This window comes from Oryx dammah, unplaced genomic scaffold, assembly GCF_014754425.2.
Source record: "Oryx dammah isolate SB20612 unplaced genomic scaffold, SCBI_Odam_1.1 HiC_scaffold_11211, whole genome shotgun sequence".
NCBI classification, from domain to species: Eukaryota; Metazoa; Chordata; class Mammalia; order Artiodactyla; family Bovidae; genus Oryx; species Oryx dammah.
In genome coordinates this window covers 446,090-469,284 of record NW_024080604.1, presented here as the reverse complement: position 1 = coordinate 469,284, position 23,195 = coordinate 446,090, and the positions used below count along the sequence as shown (strand labels likewise).

At 41.5% G+C, this 23,195-nt stretch overlaps 1 protein-coding gene across 1 annotated transcript in view; it reads left to right on the top strand.

Moving 5' to 3' along the window:
* The window catches only part of LOC120861033, a 152,237-nt gene that overhangs the window by 81,286 nt on the left and 47,756 nt on the right, over window positions 1–23,195 (top strand). Inside the window, exon 2 of the mRNA XM_040236722.1 lies at window positions 21,961–22,208. Within this exon, the coding sequence (XP_040092656.1) occupies window positions 21,961–22,208 (248 nt within the window). The remainder of the gene's footprint in view (window positions 1–21,960; window positions 22,209–23,195) is intronic.

The window sequence follows — 23,195 nt, the reverse complement described above, 5'->3', positions numbered from 1 at the left end:
CTAAGTAATTGTTAAGGATACTGATGGGTAGTGAAAGTCGCTCAGTCATGTCCAACTCTTTGTGACCCCATAGACTATCCAGTCTATGGAATTCTCCAGGCCAGAACACTGGAGTGCGTAGCCATTCTCTTCTCCAGGGGATCTTCCCAACCCAGGGGTTGAATCCAGGTCTCCTGCATTGCAGGCGGATTCTTTATCAACTGAGCCCACCAGGGTACTATAAGAGACCTAATTGCTCAAACTAAATTTTAAACCATACAAGTGAATTTTACATTTTTTCCCCAATATAAAAGTTAATTTGGGGGAGAGAGTGGAGGATTCTTAAAAATGATTTGATCATTTATGCAAAAAGAGGAACCATATTTTTTTTTACACAACTAGCTGTCTGAGAAGCTCTGTTACAGGTATTATTTGTGTCATAGTGGAAACGTCATTTCAATACTGTTAGTATTAATCCACATTTTCCTCTGGAAAAATAAATGAGTTAGACTATGTAAAAAAAAATTTAGGTAATACATTGCAGCATTGTTCTGAGAATTAAATAAGACAAGCAACTGCTGTAAACGCTTTGCCAGGCACATCATGCCAAGACATGGGCAAGGCTCAAAGTGTGGAACCTTTAAGGCAGACTGGTGATGACCCTCGTTCCCATCTCAGGAAGCTTTTCTTGTGACTCCATGCAGACCTCACTGAGGTCCTGTGCCTGCAGGCCTCTGCTGGAACCTGCTGGTAGGAGAGCAGCGACACCCAAGTCTCTATGGAACGTGAAAGTGAAAGTCGCTCAGTCATGTCCAACTCTTTGCCCCCCCCCTCCCCCCATGGAATACAGTCCATGTAATTCTCCAGGCAGGAAGAACAATGGAGTGGGTAGCCTTTCCCTTCTCAGAGGATCTTCCCAATCCAGGGATCCAGCCCAGGTCTCCCACATTGCAGGTGGATTCTTTATCAGCTGATCCACAAGAGAAGCCCAAGAATGTTGCAGTGGGTAGACTATCCCTTCTCCAGCAGATCTTCCCTACCCAGAATTGAATCAACCGGGGTCTCCTGCATTGCAGGCAGATTCTTTACCAACTGAGCTACCAGAGAAGATGCTTGGCCTTAAAAGTAATCTTTACTTTTTAATTCCTTTCTTATTTGCTTTTCTATGAGTGAAAATTATCTAACATTATTCTGAATGAATAGTCAGCTATATTGGGACTGATTTGAACAAGATATGATTTAATTATGTTTTCACTAGTAGGTACAGACGTAGACTACAAACAGGATTATAGTGAATTATTTTTATTGCTGGTTCAGAGGAGAGGGCAGAGGAACACAACAGAGTTTCAGCTTGAGAAGATTGAATTAATTTACATAGGCAAGAGTTAATTATGTCCCGACAGAATGTGTCTAATTTGGGTAATTTTAGGAGATTCTCCAATGGTATTAAAATTATTATTCCATGGCATAAATGAGTTTGTGACACTTGATTTTTTGGCTAAGAGTAAATACCCACATGCAAGACAGTTTTAGTGGGCAACTTCTTTCCTTCGTCTGGAAGGATCAAACAGCATAGAGCTGGATTCTAAGATGTAAGTTGCAGAGAAGATGATGTCTGTAATTAACGTAAAAAGTACTACTTGTGTTTAATGTCACCATGATTTTTCAGGATGAACAAATAGCACATAAGATAGGGCAGGCAAGAAGCAAGGCTTTTAACAAGTATGATCTTTTTTCCTGGTTGTAGTTTCCAAGACGAATTTGTGAACTTTTAATTTTATACATTGGTTTGGAGTAATTAGCCCTTGAATTGTCTAGCTTTTATAGCATAATTCTTTAGGAGAAGAATGGACCATAAAGAGCATCTTGATTTTCTAAATCTTCAGAAGAAAAATGACACCCTTCAGTGAAAATCATATATTAATGCTCAAAAAGAAGATATAGTCATGCAGACATAAGCTGGATACTTGAAATAATATTGTTAACTTTTTGTTTAAAAATTGCAGTATAAATCCTAAGATTCTTTTCCCCAAATCACTTTGCCTGGTAGGTTATGGACACTTTTCTCAAAGTGCTTTACACATTGAGAAAACATCATGTCATGGAATGACACTTTTCTCAAACATCTTTACAAAGTTTGGAAAATGAGAAGAATTCCAGTTCTCTCCAACTACCAGATAATTAAGTCCTGTTTTGATATCTTATATAGTGATATCTTTATTACAAAAGTCTCCTACCAAAGATTTTCTAATGAGTTTTGGACAATAGAAGTGAGTTGTTAAGGGAAAGTATAAACTACAAGCTACTAAAAAATCTTGACAGTGTAATAACTGGTAACCTGTACGCTGATACATGGCATCTGGCATCTGGTTTTCCTCTTGGTGGGACACTGGGTGACAAAGCTAAGATCCTGGTTCACTTTTCTCTACTATTGCTCTGTAGATACCAGGATTCCTTACATGTGAATCACGTGAATCAAAATTTACAATGTGCCCAAAAGACAGAAGGTGGGGCAAGTTCCTGTCCCATCTCTGTCCTCCAGACACTGTGTCCTTTCTGGAGGCAGATCCCTGGTGACAGTTCCTCGGGTGTACAGAGAGAATCTGTACGTATCAAGTGCATACTTCTGCTTTTATACATATAATCAGAGAATATACACTGCCCTTCACCTGCCTTTTTTAACTTAACCTATATTGGAAATTGTGCCATCATGATACATAGCTGCCTTGGCTTTTCAAAGGTGGTTTACTATTCATTGCATTGTATAGACTGACCACAGTTTATTTGCCAGACCCCTACTGTCAGATGGGCTTCCCAGGTGCTGAGTGGTAAAGAATCCACCTGCTAGTGCAGTAGACGCAGGAGACATGGGTTCTATCCCTGGGTAGGGAAGATCCCCTGGAGTAGGAAATGGCAACCCACTCCAGTATTCTTGGCTGGATAATCCCATGAACAAAGGAGCCTGGTGAGTCCATGGGGTCCCAAGGAGTCGGATACGACTGAGACTGAGCACACATTGGCAGGTATTTAGATGATTTCTGACCTTTTGCTAATACTACAGACAGAACTGCATTGAATAACTGTACCCTCATCATTTTGCATGCATTACCATATTGGTACAACATATTCCTAGAAATGGAATTGCTGGATCAAACAGTCTGTGCGTTTTTTTGTTCTGACAAATGCTGTGCAAGTACAGGAGATGTCAGACAAGTTCTGCTCCCCTCAGCGGGGTGTAAGAGTAGTTCATACTTTTAAATCCTTTGTCACTAAAGGGTACTTTTATCTAATCACAGTCTCCAGCCTCTGGTTCCTGTGTGTTATGTTGGTGGCTTTCTGTCTGTGACAAGGACTCATTTTTCAACACTCCTGGGTGCTGTATATTTTTTTTTCCAGCTATTTGAGGTCATCACTTAAGCCTCAATAGGAAATAGGCTTATTTTTGTATGAGTGTCCCCATAGATGAGGGGATTAAGGGAGCTTCTGATGTTTCAGAGCCTTTCAGAATTTAGGCAGTGCAGAGGCATTAGTAGGGTTAGTTTCTTTTCCTTGTTTTGAAAATCAACATGGGAAGGAATCTTCCCTCCATCACATAGGGAAACAAACTGAAGTTTTGACATTTAAAGCTGGAGTGTTGGTGTTGTCTTACAGTTATCACTTCCAACACTGAGACCTCTCTGCCGGCCCCATATAACTCTCACTCCTGGGTCTGGCTCCCCGCCAGCTTTCCTGGGGTGCTCTACAGTGAGGGGTGCAACTCCCTCTGTGGCTTCCTCCCCGATTCTGGTTCCTCTCCTTTATTTCCTTTTCTACTTATCCAGACAGCTTTTTATGACTCCTTTTGGAAGTTTACCACCTCCACTTTAGCCACCATCGTAACACTGATGGGTTCAGGTGCAAACCAGAGTGAGCTCCCTTTAATTTTTTTATCTATAGATCTTCTCCCTGAGCTTAGTATTTTGTAATCTGAGCTATAGTTGGTATTCCAAGCTTCTTAAATATGAAGAACTTTTCTGTTTGATTACATAAAACAGCTCACAGCTGCTCTCTTGAATATATAGTACTGTGGTTGTGCTGTGCTTATTTGCTCAGTCATGTCCAACTCTTTGCGAGCCCATGGACTGTAGCCTGCCAGGCTCCTCTGTCCGTGGGGACTCTCCAGGCAAGAATACTGGAGTGGGTTACCATGCCTTCCTCCACAGGATCTTCCCAACCCAGGGATGAAACCCAGATCCTCCACATTGCAGACAGATTCTTTACCATCTGAGCCACCAGGGAAGCCATAATACTATGGTTACTTGAAAAAAAATTTTTTTTTCAAGAATTTAGCTTTAAATTTATCTTGATTTAAATACATTTATATTTATAAATCAAAAGGCTTGATTTATAAATGCATTTTAATATTGTGTTTTTAAAAATTAATTTAAATATATTTCGCACCCCACTCAAGTACTCTTGCCTGGGGAATCCCATGGACAGAGGGGCCTGGTAAGCTTCAGTCCATGGGGTCGCTAAGAGTCGGGCATGACTGGGTGACTTCACTTTCATTTTTCACTTTCATGCATTGGAGAAGGAAATGGCAACCCACTCCAGTGTTCTTGCCTGGAGAATCCCAGGGACCATGGAGCCTGGTAGGCTTCCGTCTATGGGGTCGCACAGAGTAGGACACGACTGAAGCAACTTAGCAGCATAATAGCAAGGAGAGATAAGAAAGCCTTCCTCAGTGATCAATGCAAAGAAATAGAGGAAAGCAATAGAATGGGAAAGACTAAAAATCTCTTGAAGAAAATTATAGATGCCAAGGGAACATTTCACGCAAAGATGGGCACAATAAAAGACAGAAATGGTATGGGCCTAACAGAAGCAGAAGATATTAAGAAGGAGTGACAAGAATACACAGAAGAACTATACAAAAAATATCTTCATGATCCAGATAATCACAATTGTGTGATCACTCACCTAGAGCCAGACATCCTGGAACGTGAAGTCAAGTGGACTTTAGGAACCATCACTATGAACAGAAGGTAGTGGAGGTGATAGAATTCCAGTTGAGCTATTTCAAATCCTAAAAGATGATACTGTGAAAATGCTGCATTCAATATGCCAGCAAATTTAGAAAACTCGGCAGTGGCCACAGGACTGGAAAAAGTCAGTTTTCATTCCAGTCCCAAAGAAAGGCAATGCCAAAGAATGCTCAGACTACCACATAATTGCACTCATCTCACCTGCTAGTAAAGTAATGCTCAAAATTCTCCAACCTAGGCTTCAACAGTACATGAACCATGAACTTCCAGATGTTCAAGCTGGATTTAGAAAAGGCAGAGGAACCAGAGACCAAATTGCCAACCTCTGTTCCATCATCAAAAAAAGCAAGAGAGATCCAGAAAAAACATCTACTTCTGCTTTATTGACTATGACAAAGCCTTTGATTGTGTGGACCACAACAAACTGTGGAAAATTCTTAAAGAGACGGAATACCAGACCACCTGACCTACCACTTGAGAAATCTGTATACAGGTCAGGAAGCAACAGTTAGAACTGGACATGGAACAACAAACTGGTTCCAAATAGGGAAAGGAGTACATCAAGGCTGTATATTGTCACCCTGCTTATTTAACTTTTATGCAGAGTACATCATGAGAAATGCTGGGCTAGAAGAAGCACAAGCTGGAATCAAGATTGCCAGGAGAAATATCAATAACCTCAGATATGCAGATAACACCACCCTTAAGGCAGAAAGCACAGAAGAACTAAAGAGCTTCTTGATGAAAGTGAAAGAGGAGAATGAAAAAGTTGGCTTAAAACTCAACATTCAGAAAACTAAGATCATGACATCTGGTCCCATCACTTCATGGCAAATAGATGGGGAAACAGTGTCAGACTTTATTTTGGGGGGCTCCAAAGTCACTGCAGATGGTGACTGCAGCCATGAAATTAAAAGATGCTTGCTCCTTGGAAGAAAAGTTATGACCAGCCTAGACAGCATATTCAAAAGCAGAGACATTACTTTGCCAACAAAGGTCCATCTAGTCAAAGCTATAGTTTTTCCATTAGTCGTGTGTGGATGTGAGAGTTGGACTATAAAGAAAGCTGAGTGCTGAAGAACTGATGCTTTTGAACTGTGGTGTTGGAGAAGACTCTTGAGAGTCCTTTGGACTGCAAGGAGATCCAACCAGTCCGTCCTAAAGGAAATCAATCCTGAATATTCATTGGAAGACTGATGCTGAAGCTGATGCTCCAATACTTTGGCCACCTGATGTGAAGAACTGACTCTTTTGAAAAGTCCCCGATTCTGGGAAAGATTGAAGGCAGGAGGAGAAGGGAATGACAGAGGATGAGATGGTTGGATGGCATCACCAACTCAAAGGGCATGAGTTTGAGTAAGCTCCAGGAGTTGGTGATGGACAGGGAGGCCTGACGTGCTACAGTCCATGGGGTCGCAAAGATTCAGACCAACTGAGCAACTGAACTGAACTGAACTGATAAACTCTAAAGCTATGATGCCATTTCTGTAGGTGGTTTCTCAGTACCATGTTCACCAAGACTGAACATAGACTTAAATGGTATCACAGCAGGTACTTACTTTCCTTAGAATGGTAAGTCCAGGTAAGCAAAGATGGGGAGCTATCAAGGATAGCGGCCTTGCTGCTGTTTGGTAGCACTCGACCCATGTTGGCCTCTTGTTTATGGAGTCAGGGATTGCTTTAGTCATGTTGTGGTATCCAGAACAGACTGCTCCAAGAGTAGCCCACAGAGCGGCACTTTTCTTACCTGACTGCAACACCATGAGCATAGGAATTGGGAATATGTGTTTAGAAACTTTTTTACTGACGTGACAGATTATTTTTTTCAGAAAACTCATTTTCTTTTATTCTACATAATATTAACCTATCACAGTTTAGATTTTCTAAAATAATCTAGAAAATTCTTCAAATGTTGGTGACTCTCTAGCTTGTAAGGTAGATGCAGTGTTCTGAGCATCACAACCCTGGCTTGTTTTTATAGTGGGAGAGCTGTGACATCCCCATTTGAGACATGAATGGGAAGGAGGCACAGTGACAACATTTCTTGCCTCAGGCTGCTGCACATACTGGGATTAAATCCTTCACTTCTCATTTCTGTGATCAGACTATAAGGCCACCTTGGCGTTTCACATTATGATATTTTAGTTAGAATCTGAGTGAGTTGAATGAGAAAGTTACTGGAAAGAATGGAAAGAATCTTGCAATTTTTTTTAAGCCTTCAAAGAAAAATGTAAATAACATTTCCTCCCATATTATTTTTCATTTACTACCACTTACTAAAACTAAAGTACTTTGGAAGATATTTAGTGTGTTAGTAACTCAGTTGTGTCTGACTCTTTGCAACCCCATGGACTGTAGCCCATCAGGCTTCTCTGTCCATGGAATTCTCCAGGGAAGAACACTGGAGTGGGTTGCCGTTCCCTTCTCCAGGGGTCTTCCCAACATAGAGATCGAACCGGGGTCTCCTGCATTGCAGGCAGATTCTTTACCATCTGAGCCACCAGGGAAGACCTCCGAAGATATTTAGGAGAATTTTGACACAATGGCTTTGCACGGAGGAAGAAAAATCTCTGCAAGTTGAATGTTTTTAAGTGCTGCTGGGGAGTATATCCTAATACTCAGCAGTAAAGAATCCACCTACCAGTGCAGGAGACTCAGGTTCAATCCCTGGGTCAGGAAGATCCCCTGAAGGAGGAAATGGCAACCCACTTCAGTATTCTTGCCTGTAAAATTCCATGGACAGAGGAGCCTGGCAGGTTACAGTTCGTGGTGTCTCAGAAAGTCAGGCAAGTCTGAGTGACTGCGTGCACACACACAAGAGAGTATATAGATAATAAAATTAGGGAAAATTTGCAAGCCCTGTAATGTCAGCCTTAGAAAGAGGTTTGGGTTTCTATCTGGGCCAAAATAAGACTCAAGGAGCCAGAAGAATCGCTGAAAACATCTGTTCTGAGTATGGATGTAATAAGCCTTCCCTGGTTTTGAGCAGTCGATGGGAGTTAGGAGGTCAGACATACGGGTCCCCATGACATGTGAAACAGGAAGAACTGAGGGGTGTTAGATGACAGAGAGAAACTGTGATCTAAAATGATCTGAAAGGATAACTATTCTCAGGATGTTGTTAATATACACTTAGAAATACATTTTTATAAGAGTGGCACTCTTCCCAAATTCCTTTATGGCCCCCAAACTTATATCTATTAGCCTTCTCTGTATATCTTCTCTGTTTATATCTTTCAGACATGACTACCTTATATAGTTTTTGGATCTAGGGTTGATGGCTCGGCCTTGTTGGGGTTTTGTGGGAACATCCACATATTAAGAATCAGGGACTTCACTGGCAGTCCAGTGATTAAGAATCTGCCTTCCAATGCAGGGGATGTTGGTTCGATCCCTGGTTAGGGAATTAAGATCCCACATGCCGTGGGGCAACTAAGGCCATGTGCTGCAACTACTAAACCTGTTCACCACAACTAGCAAGAAGCCCGCATGCCACAACTGAGACATGGCACATCCAAAAATAATAAATTAATTAATTTTAAAAAAATAATCACTTAACCACTTATCATACTATTACTGTTAGTATATTCAATTAGTAAGGATTTTTTTCAATTAGTAAGGACTTCAGTGTAGACCGAGTGTTGACTGTGGCTCAGATCATGAACTCCTTATTGCCTAATTCAGACTTAAATTGAAGAAAGTAGGGGAAACCACTAGACCATTCAGGTATGACCTAAATCAAATCCCTTATGATTATACAGTAGAAGTGAGAAATAGATTTAAGGGCCTAGATCTGATAGATAGAGTGCCTGATGAACTATGGAATGAGATTCATGACACTGTACAGGAGACAGGGATCAAGACCATCCCCAAGGAAAAGAAATGCAAAAAAGCAAAATGGCTGTCTGGGGAGGCCTTACAAATAGCTGTGAAAAGAAGAGAAGCAAAATGTAAAGGAGAACAGGAAAGATATAAGCATCTGAAAGAAGAGTTCCAAATAATAGCAAGGAGAGATAACAAAGCCTTCCTCAGTGATCAATGCAAAGATAGAGGAAAACAACAGAATGGGAAAGACTCCAGTACTCTTGCCTGACAAATCCCATGGACAGAGGAGCCTGATAGGCTGCAGTCCATGGGGTCGCTAAGGACTGAATGACTTCACTTTCACTTTTTACTTTCATGCATTGGAGAAGGAAATGGCAACCCACTCCAGTATTCTTGCCTGGAGAATCCCAGGGACGGCAGAGCCTGGTGGGCTTCTGTCTATGGGGTCACACAGAGTCAGACACGACTGAAGCGACTTAGCAGCAGCAGAGATCTCTTCAAGAAAATTGGAGATACCAAGGGAACATTTCATGCAAAGATGGGCTGGAAAAAGGACAGAAATGGTACGGACCTAACAGAAGCAGAAGATATTAAGAAGAGGTAGCAAGAATATACAGAAGAACTGTACAAAAAAAATCTTCACAACCAAGATAATCACGATGGTGTGATCACTCACCTAGAGCCAGACATCCTGGAATGTGAAGTCAAGTGGGCCTTAGTAGGATCGCTATGAACAAAGCTAGTGGAGGTGATAGGATTCCAGTAGAGCTATTTCAAATCCTGGAAAATGATGCTGTGAAAGTGCTGCACTCAATATGCCAGCAAATTTAGAAAACTCAGCAGTGGCCACAGAACTGGAAAGGTCAGTTTTCATGCCAATCCCAAAGAAAAGCAATGCTAAACAACGCTTAAACTACCGCAGAATTGCACTCATCGCACATGCTAGTGAAGTAATGCTCAAAATTCTCCAAGCCAGGCTTCAGCAATACGTGAACCGTGAACTTCCTGATGTTCAAGCTGGTTTTAGAAAAGGCAGAGGACCCAGAGATCAAATTGCCAATATCTGCTTGATCATGGAAAAAGGAAGAGAGTTCCAGAAAAACATCTATTTCTGCCTTATTGACTATGCCAAAGCCTTTGAGTGTGTGGATCACAATAAACTGAAAAATTCTGAAAGAGATGGAAATACCAGACCACCTGACCTGCCTCTTGAGAAATCTGTATGCAGGTCAGGAAGCAACAGTTAGAACTGGACATAGACCAACAGACTGGTTCCAAATAGGAAAAGGAGTACATCAAGGCTGTATATTGTCACCCTGCTTGTTTAACTTATATGCAGAGTACATCATGAGAAACACTGGGCTGGAAGAAGCACAAGCTAGAATCAAGATTGCCAGGAGAAATATCAATAACCTCAGATATGCAGATGACACCACCCTTATGGCAGAAAGTGAAGAGGAACTAAAAATTCTCTTGATGAAAGTGAAAGTGGAGAGTGAAAAAGTTGGCTTAAAGCTCAACATTCAAAAAACGAAGATCATGGCATCTGGTCCCATCACTTCATGGGAAATAGATGGAGAAACAGTGGAAACAGTGTCAGACTTTATTTTGGGGGGCTCCAAAATCATTGCAGATGGTGATTGCAGCCATGAAATTAAAAGACACTTACTCCTTGGAAGAAAATTTATGACCAACCTAGATAGCATATTCAAAAGCAGAGACATTACTTTGCCAACAAACGTCCGTCTAGTCAAGGCTATGGTTTTTCCTGTGGTCATGTATGGATGTGAGAGTTGGACTGTGAAGAAAGCTGAGCACCAAAGAATTGATGCTTTTGAACTGTGGTGTTGGAGAAGACTCTTGCGAGTCCCTTGGACTGCAAGGAGATCCAACCAGTCCATTCTGAAGGAGATCATCCTTGGGATTTCTTTGGAAGGAATGATGCTAAAGCTGAAAGTCCAGTACTTTGGCCACCTCATGCGAAGAGTCGACTCATTGGAAAAGACTCTTATGCTGGGAGGGATTGGGGGCAGGAGGAGAAAGGGACGACAGAGGATGAGATGGCTGGATGGCATCACCGACTTGATGAACATGAGTCTGAGAGAACTCTGGGAGTTGGTGATGGACAGGGAGGCCTGGCATGCTGCAATTCATGGGTTCGCAGAGTCAGACACGACTGAGCAACTGAACGGAACTGAGCTCCCTGTAGCTCAAACAGTAAAGAATCTGCCTACAGTGCAGGAGACCAGGTTCAGATCCTGGGTCAGGAAGTTCCTCTGGAGAAGGGAATGGCAATCCACTCCAGTACTCTTGCCTAGAGAATCCCATGGACAGAGAAGCCTGGAGGGCTTAAGTTCCTGGGGTTGCAAAGAGTTGGACACAACCGAGCGACTAACCCTCAGGATTTTTTGAGTGCTCACTGCAAGGTTCCATGTCTGTCACTGAGATTACAGAAGAGGTTCCTCTTGTTCTCTCATGCATCCACCAACTTGAAGTACCTGTGATGGACCAAGTATGGTGCCAGGAACTTCAGACAAGATCCCTTTTACACAAAACTGATAGACCCTGTAAAACTGTGGTAATATCTCTTAAAGTTATTATGAGGCTTAAATGAAATCCTTTTTCTAAAGCACCTAGCAAGTCCCTGAATCATCGGTGCCTTGAATGAGTATTTTCCCCCAGAAATGTCAGCGACTTCTTTTAAGAAGCTTTTATAAATTGTTTGAAGATAGGGTGAATCTTGCTTAATAATGTTAATTTACTGATTTAAAAAATAATCCAAGGACCAAACACATTAAAATATTTTCTCCCACTGGACTATCAATAGAAAAAGCCAAAGTGAGAGATTGCCAAAAGAATGAAGAGTAAAAGTATTGGGAGTCACATGTAAAAGAATTATAGAATAAAAGAGCTTTTTAAAAATATGTAAAAGTAGTATTTTACTTGCTTGCAGATGCTTCCTCCTTGAATACTGGCTTTTAGTCATCTTGATGTTTCACCTGGAGAAGGGGAAACCATCATGTCATTGACTGATCTTGGCTAGTCATTATTTCAGTGAATTCTCAGAAAGTTCAGGCTAGACCTCAGAAAGAATTAATATTATAGTAACTCAAACCCAAGAAGACAAAGCTAGTGCTTCCTCTAGGGAATATATGCATCTCTCCACCTGCTCCCTAAAGTCTTAGGATAAATCTTTCAACCGAAGTGTTTTCATCAGTGGGTAGAGTATTGGACTTGAATTTGAATCTGGTCAGATTTCCTTAATCAAAGAGTGGGGTTTATACGTGTGTTCTGTGAATAAGAGTGAGCCCCAAACTTGAAAATTAGCTGCAAAGAAAACTAACAAGATTTATAACATAATGGATTTTCTATGTTCAGACTTCCTTATATCCAGTTTTGTCATTTCCTTCCTTACCTAGAAATAAGAACTGACATTTGTAACAATTTCCTGGTCTGACTGATACTACTGCTTGAAGCTTTCTGAGGATAGTGTCCTGTATTTCATTTTCCCAGTGCTATCCAGTAGAGTTTTTTGTGATGATGGAAATGTCCTGTGTCTGTTTTGTGCAGTGTGGCATCCACTCGCCACATGTGGCTATTGAAGTAGTAGTACAACTGAGGATTTTAATCTTATTTAATTTAAATTAATTACCCTGCAAACGTAAATATCTACCTGTGTGTATTGACTACCATTTTGAACAATGCAACTCAAGACTATAAAAATTAATTCACAAAAGTTAAAATAAGTTTCCACATAGACAATATTGAGAAAGTTGATAATGTGCTTTTCAAAGTGCTTATATCTCAAATATTCCTTTAGGTGTGAAGTTTCAAAAACAAAATCTTTATAATAGAAATTGGATGATAAAGTGTTTCTTCTTTCAGTCTTGACTTTTGTTTTGTCTTTCCTGTTTTTCTGTATTTTTTTCAAGTTGGTAACCTCAGCCAAAAGCATTTTTTAGGTATAAAAATTAGGCTAACAGCTTTATCATTTCTAGGAGTACATTTATGAGAAAGAGAGAGAAAAAAAACAGGGAAATAGAATCAGTGCACAGGCTCAAGTTTGAGCCAGTCTCAGATGTCTTTCCTTGGGCTGACGTACTGAGTGCTTTAAGACCATAGTGGGAAGTCCAGGATGATTTCTGTTAATTCCTTACGATGCATGTCATATGGCATTTTGTTTAGGTAAAGTCACCAATTACTTTTTCTTTCCTTCTTGACTTTCCATGTTCTCATCCCACGAATTTACAGATGACAGCTAACCTTTTTAAAAGTAAAGATTAAATTTTTAAAAGGACTGGGCTGTGTTTACCCATAGCAATCTCTTTGCCTTCCCTTTATAAAATCCAAATACTCTTTTAAATTGTAGAATGTGATCTTTTTCCCCTTAAAGAATGTTGTCTGTTGATTAACTGAAGAGTATATTTGCCAACTTGCCTTCTTTCTGTATAAAATTTTCAGTTAACTGGAATATTTCAGATCAGGGGCTTCTGGTTGATTGAAAGCAAATGAAAAACTTATACATTCATCAGTCGTTTATTTATCACCTGTTTTGTGCCAGGTACTGTTCTCGGTATTAGGAATACAAGAGTGAACAAAATAAAATTCTTCATCCTCCTTGAGTTTAAATACTAGAGGAATCATTTTGTTTCCACTTCTGTAGATAATTTTTCTAAAACATCTCTTTCTTTTCTTCTTGCAAGTATACAGCTTATCAAAATCTAGTGTGTTTCTTTGGTTGGTAGGTTTTATTTAAGATTTTTCAATTGCCTCAAAGTTTTCATCCTATCAGACTGTTGGTATAGAAAAAGTGAATGTGAAAATGGCTCAGTCGTGTCCAATTCTCTGGCCCATGGAATTCTCCAGGCCAGAAATACTGGAGTGGGTAGCCTTTCCCTTCCCCAGAGGATATTCCCAACCCAGGGATCTAACCCAGGCCTCCCCCATTGCAGGTGGATTCTTTACCAGCTGAGCCACAAAGGAGGCCCAAGAATACTGGAGTGGGTAGCCTATCCCTTCTCCAGCGGATCTTCCTGACACTGGAAAACAAACCAGGGTCTCCTACATTGCAGGTAGATTCTTTACCAACTGAGCTATCAGGGAAGCCCCTGTTGGTATAGAAGTTCTACTCTAAATCACTTAGGAAGCCTTTTAATAAATACTGATGCTGCCCTCTCCTCCCCATCCTGATTTAATTTGTCAGCTGTGGAGCAGGAGATCAGTATGTTTTAATCACCCCAGGCAATCATCATATGTTACTGAAGTTGAGTACCACTAGCCTAGAAAGATTAGATTACTGGCTTGAAGGATACAGATTCTCTCATATATCAGTCCATTCATTTGCTCAGTCATGTCCAACTCTTTGTGACCCCATGGACTGCAGCATGCCAGGCTTCCCTGTCCATTACCAGCTCCCAGAGTTTGCTCAAACTCATGCCCATTGAGTCGGTGATGCCATCTGACCATCTCATCCTCTGTCGTCCCCTTCTCCTCCTGCCCTCAATCTTTCCCAGCATCAGGGTCTTTTCAAAAGAGTCAGTTCTTCACATCAGGTGGCCAGCATATTGGAGTTTCAGCCTTAGCATCTATGCTGCCAATGAATACTCAGGACTGATTTCCTTTAGGAATGACTTGTTTGATCTCCTTGCAGTCCAAGGGACTCTCAAGAGTCTTCTCCCACACCACAATTCAAAAGCATCAATTCTTTGGCACTCAGCTTTCTTTATACTCCAACTCTCACATCCATACATGACCACAGGAAAAACCACAGCTTTGACTAGATGGACCTTTGTTGGCAAAGTAATGTTTCTGCTTTTTAATAAATTGTCTAGGTTTGTCATAGTTTTTCTTCCAAGGAGCAAGTGTCTTTTAATTTCATGGCTGCAGTCACCATCTGCAGTGATTTTGGAGCCCCCAAAAATAAAGTCTGACACTGTTTCCCCATCTATTTCCCATGAAGTGATGGGACCGGATGCCATGATCTTCGTTTTCTGAATGTTGAGCTTTAAGCCAACTTTTGAATTGTGGTGTTGGAGAAGACTCTTGAGAGTCCCTTGCACTGCAAGGAGATCCAACCAGTCTATTCTGAAGGAGATCAACCCCTGGATTTCTTTGGAAGGAATGATGCTAAAGCTGAAACTCCAGTACTTTGGCCACCTCATGAGAAGAGTTGACTCATTGGAAAAGACTCTGATGCTGTGAGGGATTGGGGGCAGGAGGAGAAGGGGACGACAGATGAGATGGCTGGATGGCATCACGGACTCAATGGACCTGAGTCTGAGTGAACTCCAGGAGTTGGTGATGGACAGGGAGGCCTTGCGTGCTGCGATTCATGGGGTCGCAAAGAGTCGGACACGACTGAGCGACTGAACTGAACTGAACTGAAAAAATAAAGTCTCTCACTGTTTTCATTGTTTCTACATCTATCTGCCATGAAGTGATGGGACCAGATGCCATGATCTTAGTTTTCTGAATGTTGAGTTTTAAGCCAACTTTTTCACTCTCCTCTTTTGCTTTTATCAAGAGGCTCTTACATATACCAGGAGATATTTAAAAACCTAATAATATCAACTTGTTCTGTTTTCATTTGTGATTATAAATTGGGAAATGCAAAAGGCAGAAAGGAAATGAGATTGAAGGTTCTCATTAACATCTCTTCCCCTCCTCTTTTACCTCCGATCTAACATTTATCACTTAATCATTTATTTAACAGCTGTTGTATGTCAGGTGTTAGAGATTAAAAGATGAACAAAGAATGAACCCTGTCCTCTAAGAGATTACAGTCTAGTACAGAAATTTGCAACCTTCTTTTATTTATTTATTTTTGCAATCTTCTTTTAAATAAAAGGTCATATAATGAAGATTTTGGAGTTTATGGGCCATGTAGTATCTGTCACAAGTATTCAACTCAACTGTTGTAGTAAAAAGGTGACTATAGACAATACACAGGCATGTGGCTGTGCCTGGTTCCTATAAACTTTCTTTACCAAAGGAGGCAAGGGTCTGGATTTGGCTGTAGGTTTTAGTTACGTACCTCTGGTCTAGTTGTTGTTCAGTTGCTCAGTCATGTCTGATTCTTTGTGACCCCATGGCCTGCAGCACACCAGGCTTCCCTGTCCTTCACTGTCTCCCAGAGTTTGCTCAATTCATGTCCATTGAGTCAATGATGCCACCCAACCATCTCATCCTCTGTCACCCCCTTCTCCTCCTGCCCTTAATCTTTCCCAGCATCAGGGTCTTTTCTAGTGATTTGGCTCTTCACATCAGGTGGCCAAAGTATTGGAGCTTCAGCTTCAGCATCAAACCTTCCATTGAGTATTCAGGGTTGATTTCCTTTAGGATTGACTGGTTTGATCTCCTTGCTGTCCAAAGGACTCTCAGGAGGCTTCTCCAGAAGAGTCTTCTACTGGTCTAGTAGAAGAGAGACAAAATAAATCAGTAATTACTGTACAGTGGGGTAAGTGATCATATCAAGCATGGGTGCCTTCGTGATATAGAGAAGGGGCATCAAATTAAACGGGGGGTTACCTGGGATATTTAAGGAAGATTTCTGAAGGAGATGATATTCAAATGAATTACGAAGCATGGGCTGGCATTTGGAGAAGCATAAAGGGAGGATTATCCAGGCAGAGGGACATGTAGAGTCATGTAAAACAACATTGCATTTTATGGAACCCCAAAGAAATTCAGTGGGCTGGAATGCAGGATGCCAAATGTAGCAGGAGAGTGAAGCTAGAGAGATAGGGCCTTGACTCTGAAATGAGAAACATGCATTTGAAGCTGACAGTCTTGAGGGGAACACATAAAGGATTTTAGGCAAGGAAAATTGATGTGTGGACTACCAGTTGTAAAGAGAGTGACCATTGTAGTCATTCAAATGAAAGATGGTGATGGTGATCAGGATGAACAGGATGGGATGGAATGAGAACTGTTTGGAACAACAGAATCAGTTTTGGTGACTGGTAGGGGGTAAACAAGAAGGAAATAATTTAGAACATTTCTAGACTTCTGCTGTAGGTAACCAGTAGTGAAATTTATGTAGGTAGGAAGAATCCACCTGTAAAGGGATACAAGATGATGAATTCAGTTTTGAACTTTGAGTACAAGATAAATGTATGACACAGAAATATAGCTTACACTTGAAATGAATTGCTACTTAACTGGAAAGAGAGATTTGGAAGTTACTGGTCCTAGTGATAGATAAGGCCATAAATTTAAGTTAGATCAGCTGTAGAGAATTTATTAGGTGAAAAAACAGAGGAAAAGGAAAAGACCTGGGTAACATGGCTATTTAAGGTCAAGAACTTTGAAGGAGCAGTCATGTGGAGGTGAGGAAACTAGAAGACAAGGCTGTTACACAGGCTAATGAAAGATGTTTCAAGAAAAGATAGCTGACAGTGTTGAACTCTGACGAGCAGGAAGGAAATTTATCTCTGGGATTGGGTGGTGTGTATGCTTTTTCAGAAAAGAAGGTGAAACCATAGCAATAGAGAATTGGATTCTGCTCTCTAGAAAAATAGCTGAAGTGTGGGCAGTAGACCCCACGGCTAAAAATCGGTAGATGTTTTTCAAAGGATATTTGAAAAACTATGTTGACAGATTAGACCATTTAACAATGAGTAATTGCACTTTTAGAAAATTATACCAGGATAATAATCAGATGTCCTGTAGCCTGTAAGGATGAACAGTGTCATTTTAGATCATCTAACTTGATTAACTCCAAGAGGCGTGTCCTACAAGTGCTTACTGATTTGAGTGACATTGTTCATTTTAACCTTTTATCCAACTATGGCCTCAAACCAAATTTAAGTTCGCTTTTCGTGTGTTAGATTTTTTTTCTGTTAAGACAGATTTTAAATATTGAAAATTACAAAGTGTACAGTAAGCATACATCCATTACCCAGATTGGAAAGATGTAAACATTATGTCATATTTGCCTATGATTTTTAATATGACATTATACGTGAACGTGAAGTTGCTCAGTCATGTCCAACTCTTTGTGACCCCATGGACTGTAGCCTACCAGGCTCCTCTGCCCATGGAATTTTCCAGGCAAGAAAACTGGAGTGGGGTGCCATTTACTTCTCCAGGAGATCTTCCCAACCCAGGGATTGAACCCAGGTCTCCCACATTGTAGGCAGACACTTTACCATCTGAACCACCAGGGAAGTAAAATGCATCTTAAAACACCTTTATACCCTCCTCAATCCTATCCTCCTTTCTCCCTCGCCACTTTATGGTTGATAGTTTTGCTTCCTGACTTTTTTTTTGCTTGCCTATGTGTAAGTTCATATATAATTATGGATCATGGAAAAAGCAAGGGAGTTCCAGAAAAACATCTATTTCTGCTTGATTGACTATGCCAAAGCCTTTGACTGTGTATATCACAATAAACTGTGGAAAATTCTGAAAGAGATGGGAGTACCAGACCACCTGACCTGCCTCTTGAGAAAGCTGTATGCAGGTCAGGAAGCAACAGTTAGAACTGGCCATGGAACAACAGACTGGTTCCAAATAGGAAACAGAGTATGTCAAGTCTGTGTATTGTCACCCTGCTTATTTAGCCTCTTGTCTTAGATCCACCCATTTTTGTTGTTCAGTTGCTCAGTTGTGTCCAACTCTTTGCAACACCATGGACTGCAGAACACCAGGCTTCCCTGTCCTTCACCACCCACTTTACCCATTTATATTACATCCTAGACTTGGAAGACATTTTGGAGTTTGATCCCTGCTTTAAGGCTTAAGCTTTGGTAATTGGTGAAGGGAAGGTTCAAGGCCTTTTAGATCTAATACCCAAAAAAGATGTCCTTTTCATTATATGAGACTGGAATGCAAAAGTAGGAAGTCAAGAAACACCTGGAGTAACAGGCAAATTTGGCCTTGGAATACAGAATGAAGCAGGGCAAAGACTCACAGAGTTTTGCCAAGAAAATGCACTGGTGAAAGCAAACACCCTCTCCCAACAACACAAGAGAAGGCTCTACACATGGACATCACCTGATGGTCAACACCGAAATCAGATTGATTATATTTTTGGAGCCAAAGATGGAGAAGCTCTATACAGTCAACAAAAACAAGACCAGGAGCTGACTGTGGCTCAGATCATGAACTCCTTATTACCAAATTCAGACGTAAATTGAAGAAAGTAGGGAAAACCACTAGGCCGTTCAGATATGACCTAAATCAAATCCCTTATGATTATACAGTGGAAGTGAGAAATAGATTTAAGGGCCTAGATCTGATAGATAGAGTGCCTGATGAACTATGGAATGAGGTTCGTGACATTGTACAGGAGACAGGGATCAAAATATCCCCATGGAAAAGAAATGCAAAAAAGCAAAATGGCTGTCTGAGGAGGCCTTACAAATAGCTGTGAAAGAAGAGAAGCGAAAAGCAAAGGAGAAAATGAAAGATACAAGCAACTGAATGCAGAGTTCCAAAGAATAGCAAGAAGAGATAAGAAAGCCTTCTTCAGCCATCAATGCAAAGAAAAAGAGGAAAACAACAGAATGGGAAAGACTAGAGATCTCTTCAAAAAAATTAGAGATACCAAGGGAACATTTCATCCAAAGATGGGCTCGATAAAGGACAGAAATGGCATGGACCTAACAGAAGCAGAAGATATTAAGAAGAGGTGGCAAGAATACACAGAAGAACTGTACGAAAAAGGTCTTCATGACCAAGATAATCACGATGGTGTGATCACTGACCTAGAGCCAGACATCTTGGAATGTGAAGTCAAGTGGGCCTTAGAAAGCATCACTGCGAACAAAGCTAGTGGAGGTGATGGCATTCCAGTTGAGTAATTTCAAATCCTGAAAGATGATGCTGTGAAAGTGCTGCACTCAATATGCCAGCAAATTTGGAAAACTCAGCAGTGGCCACAGGACTGGAAAAGGTCAGTTTTCATTCCAGTCCCAAAGAAAGGCAATGCCAAAGAATGCTCAAAGTACTGCATAATTGCACTCATCACACCTGCTAGTAAAGTAATGCTCAAAATTCTCCAAGCCAGGCTTGAGCAATACGTGAACCGTGAATGTCCAGATGTTCAAGCTAGTTTTAGAAAAGGCAGAGGAACCAGAGATCAAATTGCCAACATCCACTGGATCATTGAAAAAGCAAGAGAGTTCCAGAAAAACATCTATTTCTGCTTTATTGACTATGCCAAAGCCTTTGACTGTGTGGATCGCAATAAACTGTGGAAAATTCTTAAAGAGATGGGAAAACCAGACCACCTGATCTGCCTCTTGAGAAACCTATATGCAGGTCAGGAAGCAACAGTTAGATCTGGACATGGACCAACAGACTGGTTCCAAATAGGAAAAGGAGTACGTCAAGGCTGTATATTGTCACCCTGCTTGTTTAACTTATATGCAGAATACATCATGAGAAACGCTGGACTGGAAGAAGCACAAGCTGGAATCAAGATTGCTGGGAGAAATATCAATAACCTCAGATATGCAGATGACACCACCCTTATGGCAGAAAGTGAAGAGGAACTAAAAAGCCTCTTGATGAAAGTGAAAGTGGAGAGTGAAAAAGTTGGCTTAAAGCTCAACATTCAAAAAACGAAGATCATGGCATCTGGTCACATCATTTCATGGGAAATAGATGGGGAAACATTGGAAACAGTGTCAGATTTTATTTTTGGGGCTCCAAAATCACTGCAGATGGTGACTGCAGCCATGAAATTAAAAGATGCTTACTCCTTGGAAGAAAAGTTATGACCAACCTAGATAGCGTATTCAAAAGCAGACACATTACTTTGCCAACAAAGGTCCGTCTAGTCAAGGCTATGGTTTTTCCTGTGGTCATGTATGGATGTGAGAGTTGGACTGTGAAGAAAGCTGAGCACCAAAGAATTGATGCTTTTGAACTGTGGTGTTGGAGAAGACTCTTGCGAGTCCCTTGGACTGCAGGGAGATCCAACCAGTCCATTCTGAAGGAGATCAGCCCTGGGATTTCTTTGGAGGGAATGATGCTAAAGCTGAAACTCCAGTACTTTGGCCACCTCATGTGAAGAGTTAACTCATTGGAAAAGACTCTGATGCTGGGAGAGATTGGGGCCAGGAGGAGAAGGGGACGACCGAGGATGAGATGGCTGGATGGCATCACTGACTCGATGGACGTGAGTCTGAGTGAACTCCACGAGTTGATGATGGACAGGGAGGCCTGGCGTGCTGCGATTCATGGGGTGGCAAAGAGGCACACATGACAGAGCGACTGAACTGAACTGAAGGGAAGGTAGAAAATACCCAAGGAAAATCAGGAAAATAAGCAAAGATAGGGAGCACGAGTCATGAGAGTCCCTTGGACTGCAGGGAGATCCAACCAGTCCATCCTAAAGGAAATCAGTCCTGGGTGTTCATTGGAAGGACTGGTGTTGAAGCTGAAACTCCAATACTTTGGCCACCTGATGCGAAGAACTGACTCATTGGAAAAGCCCCTGATGCTGGGAAAGATTGAAGGCAGGAGGAGAAGGGGATGACAGAGGATGAGATGGTAGATGGCATCACCAACTCATTGGACATGAGTTTGAGTAAACTCCGGGAGTTGGTGACAGACAGGGAGGCCTGGTGTGCTGCAGTCCATGGGGTCTCCAAGAGTTGGACATGACTAAGCAACTGAACTGAACTGAGTCACCAATGTTGAGATTAAATAACATTTTACAGTACTAAAATTAGCTGATTCATCCAGAAAACTGAAAATCAAGCTCATTAAAGTCTCTGGTGTTCCTTTTACAAGTTGTCTAGATTTTCAACTCTGACATGACTGGCAACAGTATCTTTCTTGTGTTTTGAAACTTTATATTATGGTGAGATTAGTGCTACCTAACCTGCTTCCTCAATTTCAAAAGAAAGACAAAGAGGAAAGAATATGGACACTGGGAAGAAAAAAGAGAACAAAGATTTAAAGTTACCTCTCTCTTCCAAATAATAATAGAGTTCTCATCTAGAATAACCCAGGTCAAACAGATCTTTTTGCACACTTTCCCAGAAGCAATGAGAAAGGTGGACATAGGTTCCCTATGTGTGGTTATGTTCAAGAAATACTCCTTTTTTTTTTCATTAACTATTTTCTCTAGCTCAAATGTCTCTCCTAACAAACTGTTCTGTTCAACCCCCTTCTGTAGAAATGACTTGTTGATGGTCTGTCGCCAACTGAATATGGAAGAGTCTGTGGCAGAGATCATGAACCAACTGGGCGCTGATGAAAATGGGAAGATTTCCTTTCAGGATTTTACACGGTGCCGTATACAGCTCATCAGAGAAATCAGGAAGGAGGAAATAGGCCTTTCTGAGAAGTCAGACAACTCCTGGAAAAAGAAGAAGCTGAGGGACAGGATTGCCTCCTGGCCCGTGAGCAGTGACAACAGTCTGGGTAGGTACAACCCAGTGACAGTTTGCTAGTGTACCTTTAGCCCTGTGTTGTGACCTTCAGGAGACGGGGCTGCCCAGCCTGTTGATGGCTTGTCCCCAGGCCGTCTCCTCTGCCACACTTGCCCTGGGTGATAACTTGCTAATCCTCCAGTTCTGAAACTGTTTATCTCAGCTTGGGACTTGAAGCCATGTGCTGAAACTCGAACCCAGCCAGAATCCTGTTTGGGACTCGAACCCACATGGGTGGGATTTGAACCCAGCCAAAACCCACGGTACCTGGTTTCAGGACCTAATGAAGCTCAGGTTTTTGATGTCTCATCTCAGAAAGAATTCAGTGAGAGACAAAGTGATAAGTAAGAAATGGATTTATTCAGACTCAGAGTGAAGCACACTCCACAGACAGAGTGTGAGCCATTGCAGAGGGTGAGTGCAGGGGCCTCGAAATATGGCATGGTTAGTTTCTATAGGCTGGGTAATTTCATATCCTAATGAGTGGGAGGATTATTCTGTCTGTTTTGGAGAAGGGGTGGAGATTTCCAGGAAATGGGCCACCGCCCACTCCTTGGTCTTTGGACAGTGCCTTGGAACTGTCTTGGTGCCTCTGGGTGTGTCATTTCACTTGCTGGTTGAGAATCAAGGTCTAGTCTTGTCTGCTATCTTGGTCCCATTTGATTGGGTTTATGTTGTGTCCTTGGGCTGTGACCTTCTTTCAAAAGTTGTGCCTTGCCCCTTGCCCTCCTGTTAGTTCTGTCCTCGTTGTTTAGTTGCCAAGTCGTTGGCTCTTGCCTGCCAGGCTGTTCTGTCCATGGGATTTCCCAGGCAGGCATACTGGAGTGGGTTGCCATTTCCTCCCCCAAGGGATCTTCCTGACCCAAGGATAGAACCCCAGTCTCCTGCATTGGCTGGTGGGTTCTTAATCACTGAGCCACTGGGGAAGCCCAGTTCTGTCCTGTGGCTTCCCAGTTCCTCGTTTACTGCTCGCTTTCTT